The sequence below is a fragment of the Pimephales promelas genome, chromosome 18, assembly GCF_988280905.1.
Source record: "Pimephales promelas chromosome 18, fPimPro1.hap1.1, whole genome shotgun sequence".
Classification (NCBI taxonomy): Eukaryota; Metazoa; Chordata; class Actinopteri; order Cypriniformes; family Leuciscidae; genus Pimephales; species Pimephales promelas.
Window position 1 is genome coordinate 5901838 of NC_142786.1, and position 15528 is coordinate 5917365.

At 36.7% G+C, this 15528-nt stretch overlaps 2 protein-coding genes across 4 annotated transcripts; one reads left to right on the top strand and one right to left on the bottom strand.

Annotated features, from left to right (window-relative positions):
- Window positions 1–132: 132 nt before the first annotated feature.
- mllt11 (MLLT11 transcription factor 7 cofactor) lies at window positions 133–2238 on the bottom strand. The gene is made up of 2 exons (XM_039678766.2): window positions 2097–2238; window positions 133–941 (listed from the first exon to the last, which is right to left on the bottom strand). The coding sequence occupies exon 2, from the start codon at window positions 933–935 to the stop codon at window positions 696–698; it is 240 nt and encodes a 79-aa protein (XP_039534700.1). The 5' UTR covers window positions 936–941; window positions 2097–2238; the 3' UTR covers window positions 133–695.
- Window positions 1724–15288, top strand: mindy1 (MINDY lysine 48 deubiquitinase 1). 3 transcript variants are annotated; one of them, XM_089122643.1, is made up of 11 exons: window positions 1724–1884; window positions 4428–4481; window positions 4671–5686; window positions 6960–7017; window positions 9946–10010; window positions 10501–10659; window positions 10738–10840; window positions 12106–12248; window positions 12963–13154; window positions 13405–13545; window positions 14703–15288. In XM_089122643.1, exons 3-11 carry the CDS (start codon window positions 5081–5083, stop codon window positions 14781–14783), a joined length of 1548 nt encoding a protein of 515 aa, XP_088978769.1. In that variant the 5' UTR covers window positions 1724–1884; window positions 4428–4481; window positions 4671–5080; the 3' UTR covers window positions 14784–15288. The 3 variants fall into 3 exon arrangements, with proteins under 3 accessions (XP_088978769.1, XP_039534697.2, XP_039534698.2); XM_039678763.2 differs by lacking the exon at window positions 1724–1884 and adding an exon at window positions 3772–4119; XM_039678764.2 differs by lacking the exon at window positions 1724–1884 and adding an exon at window positions 3775–4119 and having other exon boundaries at window positions 12963–13151.
- The last annotated feature ends 240 nt before the right edge of the window (window positions 15289–15528 follow it).

Sequence of the window (15528 nt, forward strand, 5' to 3'; positions counted from 1 at the left end):
GTAGAGTTAGGACTAAAAAACTGGTGCACCTGTATTTGGAAATGTTTGTGTTGAATACTCTCTTCTCTCAGTCAATGTTAAAAAATAATGTATTCTTTTGTTTTATACCTATTAAAAAGAAGGGAAAAAACATGAACACAAATGCATTTTTTATTCATTTAGCAGCAAGCTCACTTTAATTGGCATCTGGCATTTGTCATCAAACATGGTAGGGGGGAACAGTGAAAAGCATTATTAGGTGTGCATTTAAACATGGACATCTTTTCAATACAAAAACACCTTCAAATTAAATTTTAGTTTAAGCTATTAAAGTCACTGTATGCATTAATATTACAAATAATTTGGCATTCAGCAATATTTTACAGTTTTAGATTTACCATTTGTTCTGAATCCCCTTACCTTTAACATGAAATGAATTGCCAGATTTAGGATCTGAAAATCCTAATCTTATTTCATATGCACAACAAATTGAGCAGTTATGTAGAGTTTACAGGGCAGTAAAGTACTAAATAGTGTAAATAACATCCATATTCAGTAATGCCTTGATAGTTTTAGCACAGTTATCACAGTTTTACTGACGTAATAATACATGAGTCAATCATTTCATCAATATCAGATCAGAGTAGAGAATTTGTGCAGCCACAGTGGCATAAAACACAGATTTGATCGGGAACTGATAATTGCATTACAGTGTCTTATAACAGCAGGTTAAAATCCAAGGTATCAATACAAGCAATGGGCTCTTTCCAGAAGTTGAAGGTGGAGTACTTCAACAACTCCGAGTCTTCTTCCTCCCTCCTGCCCTTGCTCGACTTTGTTTCCTTGGACTTGGACATAGAAATCCCAAGGTCTTCCAGCTCTGACAGGTCCAGGGATGGGATGGGTTCCCTCCAAAACATGAAGGAGTTGAACTGGCTGGTGGTTGTGTCTAACATTTCGATCTGTACATAAAAACAAAAGAGAGATTACACCGTTTTTGGTCAATCATTTAAATCCAATCTTGCAATTAAATAATGATAACAATATTTTAACTAACTCATTTCACAGAATACACTGCGTTGCTTGCTATTTAAAAACCTGTTTACATTTTCCCTTAGTGAGCTCCTGACTTTCCCCATAAGCTATTTTCAGATACCTGCTATTTTCAGGGAAACCCGAGCAATTTACATCTGTGAAACAACTTTCATATTCAGGTCAAAGGCTAAAATATAATTATTTTTTGTAAACTTATATATCAATTATGATATAATTGTACTATAATTTAATTAAAAATAAATAATTATAATACTATTATTATGAGTAAAATATTATTTGTAAGCTGTGAGTGATACTGAAATGTAAGCAATGTACAAGTGCGAATCATTAATAATAGTACTACTACTACTAATAAAAAAACGTTTATGTTTATTATAATTTATTTTAAAAACAGAATAAGAAATCTAGTATTCGCACTTCAGTCACCAAATGATATTAATATATTATAATTAGATGCAAGAATGAAGTCCTTACAGGAATAAGAACAAAGAGGCATTATCTTGTTACAAAGACAAGACATCCTTCGGGAGCTGCAATTTAAAAACGTGTCAAATCTAAAAATGACAATGATTCTAATGAAGCTGTTCCACTTAATTGAACAACACGTAACGTTCATATGTTATGTCGCGCGTCGTGGGGTGATTTAGCTGTGGTCACACAATGCAGAGGCGGTATACGCCCAGTATTCAGAGAGAAGCAGGGGATGAGGTCCTGTCATGACTATCATGGATACCCTGCATGAATATTGCAACATCTCACAAGAACATCTATTAAAAGGCAGGCTCGCGCAGCTCCCAAAATAGTGATGGCGCATCTCGTGACAAAGCATTTTAGAGATGCTTCAGTATGGTAAGAATGGATTACCAGCAAAAAAACTTACATAGGCCTGAAGCATAAACATTTACCAGTAAAATACGTTATATTATCTTATTTTCAACTAACAAATAAGGTCATGTCAATTTTGTTACATCATGTCTATTTGTTGAAACACCAATGCCTTAACTAAACTGGACTAAAACAGAAATATTGCTCAACAAAAAATTGTTTTTTATAATACATACCTCAAGTATGTGGTCGGGTTCTTTCTCTTGGAATTACAAGCTGTTTTGTCGTAATTCAGGTTTGAAGAAGAACAGAGGATGCTGTTTGAGCTCAATCTTCTAGCCGGCTGCTCAGCTTGAACCAACCGCACCCAACATCACTAGTGGAGATTTGCACTAGTCCCGCCCACCTTCTGTGGGCGATTGAGGGACCAGTGACAGGTGCATAATTAGCGTCGAGTGGGCGTGTCAAATTGCTTGTGCTATTGAAATAGAGAAAATTAGTAACTGCATTTATGGTGTATGTTACTTGTGTTATCTGTACAATTTGTGCTTCCCATTTGCATTTGCTAACGACCCATTATTCTGTTCTTAAAGTGCAGCCGTCTATTGTGAGATGTAAGTGCTGCTCGTTGATTGGCTGATTCCAGCGTCCATCAGGTCGATTGACCCTTCTCTAGATCTTTCCACTGACTGAACTTGACGCCCTGCGAGCAAAAATGGAAGCTTATTGGTATTTTCAGTGGACTAAAATGTACTTATTGCTCTTTAAAGCAGCAGAACTTTGAATATTTATTTGAATTAGTTAATATACACAGATGAGACTGTAAATATGATTCATACAAATAAAGATGCGTTTAGTCTATTCTTTTAAGGATGTCAGAGATTTACAGGAATATAAAGAACGCTCTTGAGCCTAATACAAATCATACAATTATTCAATATCATTATATTGATGAGATAGGATATTAAATAGGCTACTTTATTATATTTGATAATGTAACGAAGTTTGAACATTTACACTTGCACTTGCTTCATTTGGTCAAAATGACCTTTAATGCCAGGATATGAAAAAATACCATGACAAGTTTCAGAAAAAAATCAAGCACACAAGAAAAAAAGAAATGATTTACTTTTGTGAGCTCAATGAGTTCAGCTAATTCCCAGTTATACAAAAACTTTAGTCAGGTGAAGTTAAACAGTCACTAAAAATGCATTTTTGTACAGCAGTCAGTAGACTATAATATAATACAACATAATATAATGTCATATATTATAATTAAAATGACAGTTATAACTTCGCTGCACTCTAAAATGTTTTATAATAAAGTGTAATGATTGATGTGTTTACAGGATTAAATAAATGCATTGTAGAGACAGTTATTTGAAAATATATCATCATCATCTGTCTATAACTGTATGCCAGACCAGGATTTGGACTCTTTTGGATTTGTATACTAATGTTGCTTCTATAATAAGAAAGAAAGAACATTCTCTCATTATATTCATCCTCAAAACTTGTATGCCGTTCTTTTTATGTGGAACAAAAAATGAGATAGGCAATTTCACTGCATCATGTTGTCTGAATGAATGTGAATTGGGACTGAGACTAAAGAAGAAAAGTATTGTTTTTGAAAAATCAGGGTGACTATATGATGACAGAACTTTTTATTATATTATATTATATTATATTATATTATATTATATTATATTATATTATATTATATTATATTATATTATATTATATTATATTATATTATATTATATTATATTATATTATATTTTCGCATCCTCAGTGGAACTTGGACCTGCATTTCCATCCTCCAACCACCAGATGCCACTAGACACCTGATAATAATTTGAATCAAAATATCAAAACGAATTTTACAGCAGAATTCCTACCATCGTAAGCTAACAAAACACTTTGTCAATATCGAGAAAATAGTACTGTGTAATAAATAGTTATAAGTTATTAGCTTCCGACATGACGCCATTGTTTACAAACACAGGCACCGGAAGTGAGACTGGCAAAAACAAGATTACGGAAAGAGTGGCCAGAGAGAGAAGGAGGGAGGGAGGGAGAGAGAGAGAGAAACAGAGAGAGTGACGTGCGCATGTATCAGTCGGACTAGTAGCTAGCTACACAGCAAAATCTGTAATTTAGCCAGACACCTTCACTACTTTATTGTGTTTTACATTGTATGGATTAGGGGCAAAGAATAACGTTTTTAAACACCTAAAGACGTGCAGAAAGGTCGCTATGGTAAGTTGCTGCCGCCGTTGTAAGTAATTCAGGGAGAACTGCTGTCTGTTACTCTTATCAAGATTGTTACTTAGTATGAACTAATAAACACCTCAAATACTGTACTGAGTAGGAATTGCTTATGTATTAATAGATTGGCAAAACTCTACCTTATTGTTTTGGTAAGACACAATCTTGTGTTGTCAGTTCACTTGGTTAAAACCTCATTGGCAATGTGAGTTATATTGTTTAAAATGACAGCCAACGTTCAGTGCACTTTTTAGTTTAGTATGGATATACTGTCTAAATCTTCTTCCTGTTTATTTCAGAGTTTGTGAAATTCAAAATCTGAGCTCAGAAACCCTTCTTAACCTCCAGATCAGGTAAATAAAAAAAAAGCTACAAATGTACAAATACAAATGGTCTTCTAGGATGTCACAATCACATGAAATAGTTTTTCCAAACAAATTATTGTAACTTTGAGGCTCATATAGTCTTCTTTCTGAATAAAAGTAATGCATTTTGGTTTGTACATGTATAGTAAATGCTGATATGCTTTGTGTGCTTCACAGAAAGCCTCCCTGTGACTCAGCTGTTCCCAGAATTAGGCAACTCTAAAACAACACTACTAAGCAGAGGTGTGCTGAAAAACTGCCTCTCAAACAGTTTTGGGCATGAAAGCAAGGACGTACCAAGTTTTTCACTTCAGTAGGAATTGATATAAAATTTCTGGCTTTTTGACGCAAGTGATTGTTTTTAAGAGACTGAATCAGGAATCAGCTTCAGAAATCCCTCAAGAGCTAAAACTCAGGAATATGAAGTAAGCAAAAATACAATTGTGGGGGAAAAAAAACAAAGTCACTGCCAGATTTTTTTATTTATTAGAACTGAACTTTTTTTTTTTTTTTTTTTAAACGTGCTGTTTCAACAAAAGTTCGATTACCTCTGTGTATTGGAAGCACACAATCTCTGCTGTCAGGTCATGGCAGATTCTTGCCCAGACACCGTTGATGGTGAGATTATAGGCATTTCTGAGGGACAACAATTAAATACAACCAAAAATGAGGACTTTGACCCTGGTAGACCACAGGATAAGAAAATCAGCCAAAAAGAGGGTGTTACCACCCTTGAGCAATCCTCTGGGAGTATGAAAGATGACCTCACACCATGCAAAGGTCCTCCTACAACCACAACTTCTCTTGAAGATGATGCTAATGCTGCTCAATCGACCTCTGTGACCAGTAAAAACCAAGACAAAACCGATGAATCCGAGATCACGCCCAGCCAGTCAGAAGTGACACCCACTTTCTCAGTGGCAAGCCTGGAGTTCTCCGAGGAGACTAATGGGATTCCTCCTGATGGATCTTTGATTTCACCCAAATCTGCTCAGGATGGAAAGCAAGTCCCCTCTCAGGGGAACGAAGGGGTCGGTGCGGGGGCTGCTAGGGCTTCAGAGCCTGGGATGCCAGCGTATTATTTTGTCAAGTGGATTACCTGGAAAGAGAAGAAGACGGCCATCATCACGCAGAGCGAGAACGGACCCTGCCCCCTGATTGCCATTATGAACATCCTGTTGTTGCGATGGAAGGTTAGCCATTTTGCATTAACTGCTTATTGTACAATCACATCATGGTGCTAAACAAATACAATGTGTGTGATATTTGCAAAGGCAAGCATCACTTTTACTATCAACTATGTATTGCATTTCAGTACGTAACTTGTCATGCAAGATTTATGTTACTGATGTGAAAGGTGCCTCAAATTTTAAGTCATCTAAGTTTTATGCGAAAAAATCTTGGCAGTCAAACTTTCTTTGTGACCATTTTAGTTTTTTTTTTATCTTCATTGCACTGAGTAAAATATATGACTATTATTATAATAATATATAGCCTATATATAAATATGTTATAAGGTTTTACACACACACACACACACACACACACACACACACACACACACACACACACACACACACACACACACACACATATATCTTAGTGCTGTCAAATCAATTGTTTACTAATAATCACATCTAAAATGTGGTTTGTTTATATAATATTATATACTGTATATATATATATATATATATATACACACTACACACATATATTATATAAACACAAACATTTATGTTAGATGCAATTAATAGTTTTGACTGTCCTAATTATATATATATGTGTGTGTGTGTGTATATATATATATATATATATATATATATATACTTTTATTCAGCAAAGATGCATTTAATTAAAAGTGACAGTAACATGTATAGTATAATGTTACATCGTAACTAAGTAGTTTTCTGTTTCAAACAAATGCTGTTTTTTTACTTTCTATTCATCAAAGAATTCTGATAAAAATGTATCATGGTTTCCACAAAAATATTAAGCAGCACAAGTGTTTTCAACATTGATAATAAGAAAATTGTTTCTTAAGCACCAAATCCACCTATGACAATGATTTTTGAATGATCATGTGGAAATATTACAGTTTTTACTGTATTTTTTGATCAAATAAATGCAGCCTTTGTTTGTGAGCATAACTTACTTAAAAAAACATACCAACCCTATTTAATATCATAAAATGCAGTTCAATCCAAACCAATTTTTAGCTGAACTACAAAAACTTTTCTTTGGCCTTGTAATAGGTTTAACTCTCCTTATCTGTTTCTGTGTGACTGTATAAACATGATTTTAGCTTACAGTATAACACTGATAACACATTCAGGGGGAAAAAGCCTGTTGTGAAATTTTGGAAAGAAAAAATTGCTAAAAGCAGAAGTTTCATGTGCATGTAGTTTAGATTATATGCATGTAAAAAAAAAAAAAAAACATGATTTGAATTGTCTGTTTATTCTTTAGGTGAAGTTCCCGGCTCAGACTGAAGTGGTCACCACAGAAGAGCTGATGGCTCACCTTGGTATGATGTTTTGGAGCTCTGTCTTCAAATTACATTAAAACACAAAGTGTTGAGTCACCGCACATCTTTCCTGTTAATGGAGTGTAATACGTTAAGGAGCCTTAGTGGTGTGCCATAACTAACTTTATGGTTGAAAACAGATGGCTAGTGTGACTTGAGAAGAAGGGGGTGTGGTTACTGTGTGAATACATTTGTGTTTCAGTACCACTAATGGCACCCCAATCACGGATTAGACCATTAAGTCTCTGCCCTTGGTGTAAGTAGTAATTTAGCTGATGCTTTTAGGTTAAGTGCCTTACTCAAGGACACAAAGGTAATACTTTTGACCCCTCAGTGAGTGGTTACTAGTCCAGATGTTTAAAGTGCCCCTGCTATGCTATTCTAATGGTGTTTAGGAGGTCTCCTACAATAGGTTTTCTTATAATATACATTGCACATCACCTCATTTCTCAAAGAGTCTGAAAACGGCTAGTTTTAAGATTCAGTCTCTCTAAACCCCTTCTTTCCGTGTGCCTACTCTGCTCTAATTGGTCAGATAGTCCAGTCTGTTGTGATTGGTCTGTTGCTTAAACCGCGTATCGGTACGAAACAGCCTTTACCAAAACACTGCATTGATTCACACAGGGCGTCAACGCTTGACAGGCCTGTCTGAAGCTTGGTGCTGTCTTGACCGTCACCGTGACAACAGCCATTACATCACGTTACTTCCAGCTTGGAATGCAACACGCTAGGGTATTTGCATAAAGGCGATCTGATTGGCTTTTTTTTCAACATTTTTTCAACTTCTGCCACAAGCAATGCCAATAGTGCGACGCAATGGAACTTTTGAAGTGCAAAGTAAGGATGGCGAAAACTAAACATTTTCTTGACCGACCACCGAGCCTCATTACCTGGTTGAAACCGGTTAACCCATTAGTTTAAAATAAGCTACTCTATTAGAAATAACAGCCATTTTCACGCCTCCAATTTCACAACTGTCTCATCTCTCTGCCTTCATCTCACACACACACACACACACTATAATAGTCTCTGAGCGGCGTTTGTCACATTTCCTACCATCTAGCATGACACGATAGGTTGGCTTTGGCTACCTTTCTCACCCGAAGGGCACTTGTTGCAGGTGTCGCGTTTTCTGGTGATGCAACATAGATGATGTGCTACTACTGTATTTAACCCTCAAGTGCTCTTCGTTTCGGAGTCACACTTGTTATCTTCCCGGTCAAAAGTGACCGGACACCTACAAATTAAATTTCCTTTATCCCAGTAAAACCAATGCAATTTATTTTTGTTCTATAATATTTATTCTTTGTAATTTAGTATTTTGAGACAATTTGATTGAATTGATTAATATTTATGCAATATCTATGGTCTATTTTTGCCATGGAAAAATATATATATTTTTCTATATATATTATTTTTTTCAAAAAATTATTAATGCAGTAGTTTAGTTTAATATAGAGTCTAGGCCTTCAGAAAAAATAATAAAAAATATCTAAAAAAAAATATAAAAAAAATATAAAAAAAAAAAAATATCTTTTGAGGAAAATTAGCACCATCTGGTTACAGAATAGAGAAAAAGCGTAGAATCATGGTGTAACCACTAGATGGCATGTACAGCTCTCTATGGAGAAGCATGTGAATTCCCCAGATGTTTATGAACACATTTTTTTTTTTTGGTGGATTTGAATATATAGTTGAAACAATCTCAAAAATGATTTTTTATTCCAATAAATTAAAAAAAAAATGTCTGTTTTGCACTCTAGATGTTGTAGAGTGTCGCCCCTTTCCTGCTTTGTACTTTTTTTTTTAGAATTGTGGCCGATTTGTAGATTGCACTTACAAAAATTCAGAGAATTATTATTTTTTTTAAATTTCCCATTCATTTCCTATGGGTTGGTCATTTTTGACCGAAGACCAGTGTGATTTTTTTTTTTTTTTACGACCACTTACCATGATCGGATCATGACCTCAATTTTTTTTTTGTATTCACATACATAATGCCATAAAAGTCACCAAGTTTCGTAACATTCCTAAGAAGCTGTGATTTTTAAAATTTCCAAACAGAAAATTTTTCGGTCAGAAATGACCGAAGAGCACCTGAGGGTTAAGCACTGTATCACAAGATACGGTCAACCATCGGTCAAACAGGTGGATTTGCAGCGTCTTCTGAACAACAAAATGAACCTACAGTGTTCGAGGATCAATGTAGATGTTCACATGCAGCCAATTAAGAACATAGGCTGACTTTATGCAAATTTGTTACATTGTTACGGACATATGTTACGGAAGAGAGACTGGAATTGCTGATGACTCATTTCAGGAGTTCAGAATCAATTCTTTCTTTTAGGAGGCCATGACTTTTTCATGCACTGTAATTTTTAAAACTTTTCTGACCGCTATATTACACACTGCATGATAAGGTAATATTCAAAAAAGCATAATAGGGGCACTTTACCTGCCACTCTAATGATCACCTATGGGTGGAGGTTTTCTTTGACAGTGTCGCTAAAAGTATTTGGAAACGTTTGCACTTTTAAGTCACATGCATGAATGTCATTGTTGCAATGACAAGTTGCAACTAAATAATCTCTTACTAACTTTTCTGCTCCATTTTTTTTTAAATCCTATTAACCAACTGGTCAATATAATTTGATATATTTATGCACATATAATACAATGGCATTCAGACGTTTTAAGTGTGGCTAAAGTGTCCAAATATTTTTTGGAGCCACTGTATATCATCTTTGATCAGGTTATAGCTGAAAAGATCAACATGTGATGAGGATGTTGTTGAGTGATGGGGAGATAAACCAGAAGTGCTTTCACTAACAATACAAACACCATTGACATGAAAAGGTGACGCTTCGCAAACAACCTTTGACAGAAAGCCGAAGTGTTTTTAAAAATCTGATTCTGTTCTCGTTCCAGGTGAGTGTGTGCTGTCCATCAAACCGCGAGAGAAAGCGGAGGGCATGGAGCTCAATTTCCAGCAGGTAAATCATAGTGTGGTGGAAGAACAAGTGAAACCGGCTGTGCTCTGCACAGATCTTCAACGCGTGTCTAATGAATTGAATTAACATGTTAAGCAGACAGGCTGTGCTGGAAACCTCAGAACCGAAACACATTTATAAGCAGATATTGTGAACGAGGCCTTCAGTCTATGAATGAAGGCTTGTGATCCCTTCATTAACAATTCCAACAATTACAGCGTCTGTTTGTGCTTATATGAAAGCTTCCTTTTGTCAATGTGATTCCTTTCCTGTGATTGGAAATTAGATGGATTGAATAGAAGAATACAACTACATATTGTTTTTTCACATGCTTTCAACGTAATAGGTTAGCTAAGTTGAATCAGCATTTTGTGTGGCAAATATCGCTCATACCATTTTCCGCTTGACCTAAAAATCTCAATAACACACACTAAAATCAGTATTCCTCTGAAATGACGTCATGTTTTTTGTGTCTATCTCATTCCCTTCACAGAACATGAGCGACGCGATGGCTGTGCTGCCAAAGTTGTCCACAGGCCTCGACGTTAACGTGCGTTTCACAGGTGTGTCTGACTTTGAGTACACACCTGAGTGCATCGTCTTTGATCTGCTCGACATTCCGCTCTACCACGGCTGGCTCGTCGACCCGCAGGTATGTCAGCAAAACAATGTAATAATGTGTGGATTCTATACGTTCAAACGACACTGCAAGTATTACATTGTTCTTCAGAGTCCTGAGGTGGTGTCTGCAGTTGGGAAACTCAGCTACAACCAACTGGTGGAGAAGATCATAGACTTCAAACACTCGACGGATAGCAGTCAAGTCAGTGAAGGTACGTTAATTGTTATTTCTACAAACATATGTTTGATCAGCTTGTTCTTCTTGAGTGTCATTATTGGACTCGGACTCAAACCTTAGTTAGCATAGTTACATTAAAGAGGCTATATGCAGCTTTTTCCCCAAAATAAACGTTTAAAATAAACCTTTTTATTTTACCATTTATGACTAAAACATCTCCTGATGAGCATACTGACACCTTGTCCGCTCGCAGTTGGTGCACCTATAAGCCTGTATCCTATTTTTCCTATTTTCTGTCGGGTCGGACTTTTCCCGCGGATGTGACGTCAAGCGCGTTCATGTTAAACGTTTCAGATCACTCTGCCACCACCGCTAGTCAGCAAGTAGCCTACACTCGCAAGCAGAACACTTTATCTCAAACAATGTTCTTACCTCTGTAAACAAACATAATGTTGACCTCCTTGCAGCAGATGACTAGTGAAGTGTGCACGTAAAAGCGCGCGTTGCGAGAGCAGTTCTGTTTTTTGGCCACAGGTGTCAGTCGCGAGTTTAAATTTCAGGAAACGCATGTAGCCTCTTTAAGGTTTATAGCAACTTATGCTGATGATACTCGCTGGGTATGGTATAGAAACACTCTAAGCAGAACACCAATCAAAACAGACTGGGGCCAGCTGACCAATCAGAGCAGACTGTGATTTTCGGAAGATGGGTTTTTAAAGAAACTGAAGCCAAAGCAAAGCGTTCAGACAGAGGGTTAAAACAGGTGCTGCAACAATATCAATTCTAAGAGATTTAGGCTATGTTTACACGGAAACGATTCTGAAGAGAAAACGCAAAAGTGGGGTTCCGTTATCACGTTTTATTCTTCGTTTAGACGAGCGTTTTGGGTGGGAAATCCGTGTGCATATGGTGACGCAAAAGTGTGTGAAATTGCACTCCAGGCAGCTAGGTGGCAATGTGGAGTACTGCCACACAACAACACCAAGTCCGCACGCCTGCGTACAATCTTCACTGTAAAGCAGACTTTTGCGTTTTTACCGTTTACACGGGAACGCGGCGGTGGAGCGTTTTTAATATTTCCACTCTGGCGGGTGGTTTCACTTTTTTGCGTTTTTAAGCGCCAAAAACGCCGTCGCCGTGTAAACGAAAGCAAATTAACCTGTAAATGAGCATAATAGGACCCCTAAATGAGCTATTGGTAAACACTAATGGTTCAGATCATGTGTATCAGAGATGTGTGAACTATTCTGCATTGTATTAATGGATGATAGTAAGTCTTAATCTCTGGTTTGTCGACAGGTTTGATAGCAGAGCAGTTTTTGGAGTCCACAGCAACCCAGCTGTCGTATCACGGCCTGTGTGAGCTCAACACCACCGCCAAGGAGGGCGAGCTGTCTGTGTTTTTCAGGAACAACCACTTCAGCACTATGATAAAACACAAGGTGTTTACCAGCCTTCCCACACCTTCCAACACTCTTCATGGCCGCTAAGCTGATTATAACAACCCCAGTGTCGTCAAGCCGCTTTAAACCCACCACCAAAAAAAAAGGAAAAGATTTGAGGGCAGATTTATATAGCAAAAATAGCACAGAAGAATTTATTGATTCATATTTTTCTACTCCGTATAAAAAACAAACATCAACTGGAATGCATTTTGCTCAGATTTTGAGCAGAAAGAGGTTCTATAATGCAGATATTTTGCTTTGTAGACTTCTAAAACGAATCAAATCACAATTAATGGGCCCTTTTCACATTTCTGGTGTTCATAGAAGTGGAAGTTGTCATAGTTGGGTAAACTTCTATAGTGCTGAACTAAAACTAGAACAAATATAATTTTGTGTTCCTGTTTGTTCTAATATCTAAAAGAAAAAATCCTTTCCAAAACAGGAAATAATATTCAGATATTGATTACAGCAGTCAGAAGAGAGAGCAATGTCAAATTTGCTGTCTCTCCCTTAGCCGTTGTATTAGAAACACCCACACAAAAAAAAATATATGATGTTAATAACTGTTGAAATTTCAAAATACAAGCTGAAAAAGCAACACATTTCAAGTTGGATGATAATGATGGTACTTGAACCTTATGGAAATGCATTTAAATATTTGAATGGCTTTGTTTCAGCTATTATCATTATGTTCAATGTGTGAATCTGCAGGGTCACCTTTACCTGCTGGTCACAGATCAGGGTTTCCTGCAGGAGGAGAGCGTGGTGTGGGAGAGTCTCCATAATGTGGAGGGGGATGGGAATTTCTGTGACTCGGACTTCAGATTGTGTCACCCATCCCAGAAACCCACAGCAGCCAGCCAGCCCTCCGTGCAACAGCAGCAAATGCAGATCGACCAGGTGGTAAAGGATTTTTCTTTTCTTTTTTGGCACAATGTAAGTTTAATATTACATTTTGAAAATGTTGCACCTCCTCACAATCCAGTCACATTCCGATCCAATATAAACCTAGTTCAGCCTTAGGTTATTTCCCACTGCTTATTCATTTGAACTCAGAAATGTCATTTTAAGGAAGTTAAATGTAATGAGAAAGACGTTTCATATTGGCATTTACAGAAAGATCGGTTTGCGAGTGATTGAATGTGTTTTCCAGGACTATCTAGTGGCGATGTCCTTGCAGCAGGAGCAGGGTGAAGCTCCGGGACCCTTGAGTGATCTTGAGCTGGCCAGACAACTGCAGCAGGAGGAGTATCAGCAGCCACAAACACAACAGCAGCCGCCCACAGCAGGACAGGTACTGCTTTCCCTGAGGAGGAAACCTGCGCATTACCCTTTTTTTCTTGAGAGTAAATGGGCCTTATTCATGAAACACTAGCAGAATGAATGATCATCATGTGTGAATCATCATCTATAAACCACTGTGTAAATGAATGAATTTACATAAGAATAGATTCATGACTTAGACAAATTTGTTCTTCTTGTGTTATATGAATATCAGATTCAAACCCCAGAGAAATACACAACCTTTTAAAAATATCTCCAGTCTTCAGTGTCACATGATCCTTCAGAAATCATTCTAATATGCTGATTTGCTGCTCAAAAAACATATAATATTATAATCAATGTTGAAACGGTTTTACTGCCTAATATTTTTGCGGAAACATTATACTTTTTTCCCTCGGATGTTTTGATGAATAGAAAGTTCAGAAAACAGCATTTATTTGTTACGATTTGTTACAACAGCATTTAAATGTTACAAAACATTTTTTTTTACTTTCTTTTTTCCTTTACTTTCTATTCATCAAAGAATCCTAAAAAAATACTTATACTCAGCAAGGATAAATTCAATTGATCAAAAGTTCCAGTAAAGACATTTATTATGTTACAAAATATGTCACTTTTGATATCAATTTAATACATCCTTGCTGAGTAAACATACATATTCTTTCCGAAAAAATAATTTTTTTTTTTTTGTGAAATCTTCTTGACCCCAAATATGAAAATTCATTCCCTCTTGTCATTCCAAAGTTGTATGACTTCCGATATTGGAATTTTCTATGAATTGTCATTGTGAAAATAAACAAAAAATCCCTTTTGGATGAATTATTCCTTTAAAAGTTCCTTTAAAACCAAACAGTTGTTAAATACCCTTCATAAACATCTCCCAGCTCAGTTACTGGTTTCCTCAGTAGTGTCGTGTCAAGTCACCTTCATTTATATAGCACTTTTCACAATACAGATTGTTTCAGAGCAGACATAATGCCACAAAGATTGTTTTGGTTGTTTAGCAGATCTAGAAGAAAGTTTTTGATTGATTCATTTCCGTTGTAAAACCCATTAGTTATTAATTTAGTGGCTGCTTATTTACACGACTACAGTGTTTTTGGTGTTAGTAGAGTCACTGAAACTGACCTCTCGAGTAATTGTTGTCTTTTTTTCATCTCCCCACAGATGAGAGGTCAAGCCGCATCGCAGCAGGGAGGACAGAGGCGCCGGGAAAAGAAGGAAGACTCCGATTGTTGTATTCTTTAAGTCCGAGTCCACTCACCACCACCATAAGCAGACTCTCTAAAGCCACTTGAGCTTCAGTTAACATGTTCTTCTTTACCACTACTGAAACAAGGGACTTCACTCTTATCTGACCTGTCGTCCCGACACCAAGCCTGCCTTTACAGTACGGTTGTCCCCCTCGTTTTTGCCTTTCCTTAATCCTCATGGTTGGAACTGTTGCTCATCATTGTCTACAGGACCAAATAAAGGTAGCATCTGTTTCTAAGCACTAATGAAGTATCTGTTTGAGTGCTAGTATGGAGCTCCTAACTATGCCCTTGAAGACTGTATTGGTAAATAATCAGGTATTGTTATAAGAATTTAATATTACACTGAAATGCTACTGTCTCAAGTTGATCTGTACATAGTTTCATCTAAAGTGATGTACAGTACATTAAATACGCCGTACTCTGTGCTTTGATTCGCTCAGCACACCGTGGAGCTCCAAATATTCTGTAAGCTGAGCTAATAAAAGCCACTTCTGTGTGGAAATGTGTGGCCATTGATTTATGAAGAGTCATAACTTGTGCTGGGCTACTTGTTTTACACAAAGCAACGTAGTGCAGCATTTTTGGTGCAGAGTCATCATTTTGCACACACACACACTGTTTGGTGTTACTGGTGAACACGTGGGCCGTGTATAAAGTCCAAGACCACTTGAAAAAATGCTTTTATTTTTGCATTGTTTTTTTAATATCATCGTATCCATTCTCCAGCATGATTCAAG

What these genes read in the sequence shown, in the direction of transcription:
- mllt11 (XM_039678766.2), bottom strand. Translation starts at nt 935, where the DNA reads ATGTTAGACACAACCACCAGCCAGTTCAACTCCTTCATGTTTTGGAGG.
- mindy1 (XM_089122643.1), top strand. Translation starts at nt 5,081, where the DNA reads ATGGCAGATTCTTGCCCAGACACCGTTGATGGTGAGATTATAGGCATT. An exon ending in TCCTGTTGTTGCGATGGAAG is followed by an intron (nt 5,687 to 6,959) that starts GTTAGCCATTTT and finishes TTTATTCTTTAG; the next exon opens with GTGAAGTTCCCGGCTCAGAC. An exon ending in TAGCAGTCAAGTCAGTGAAG is followed by an intron (nt 10,841 to 12,105) that starts GTACGTTAATTG and finishes GTTTGTCGACAG; the next exon opens with GTTTGATAGCAGAGCAGTTT.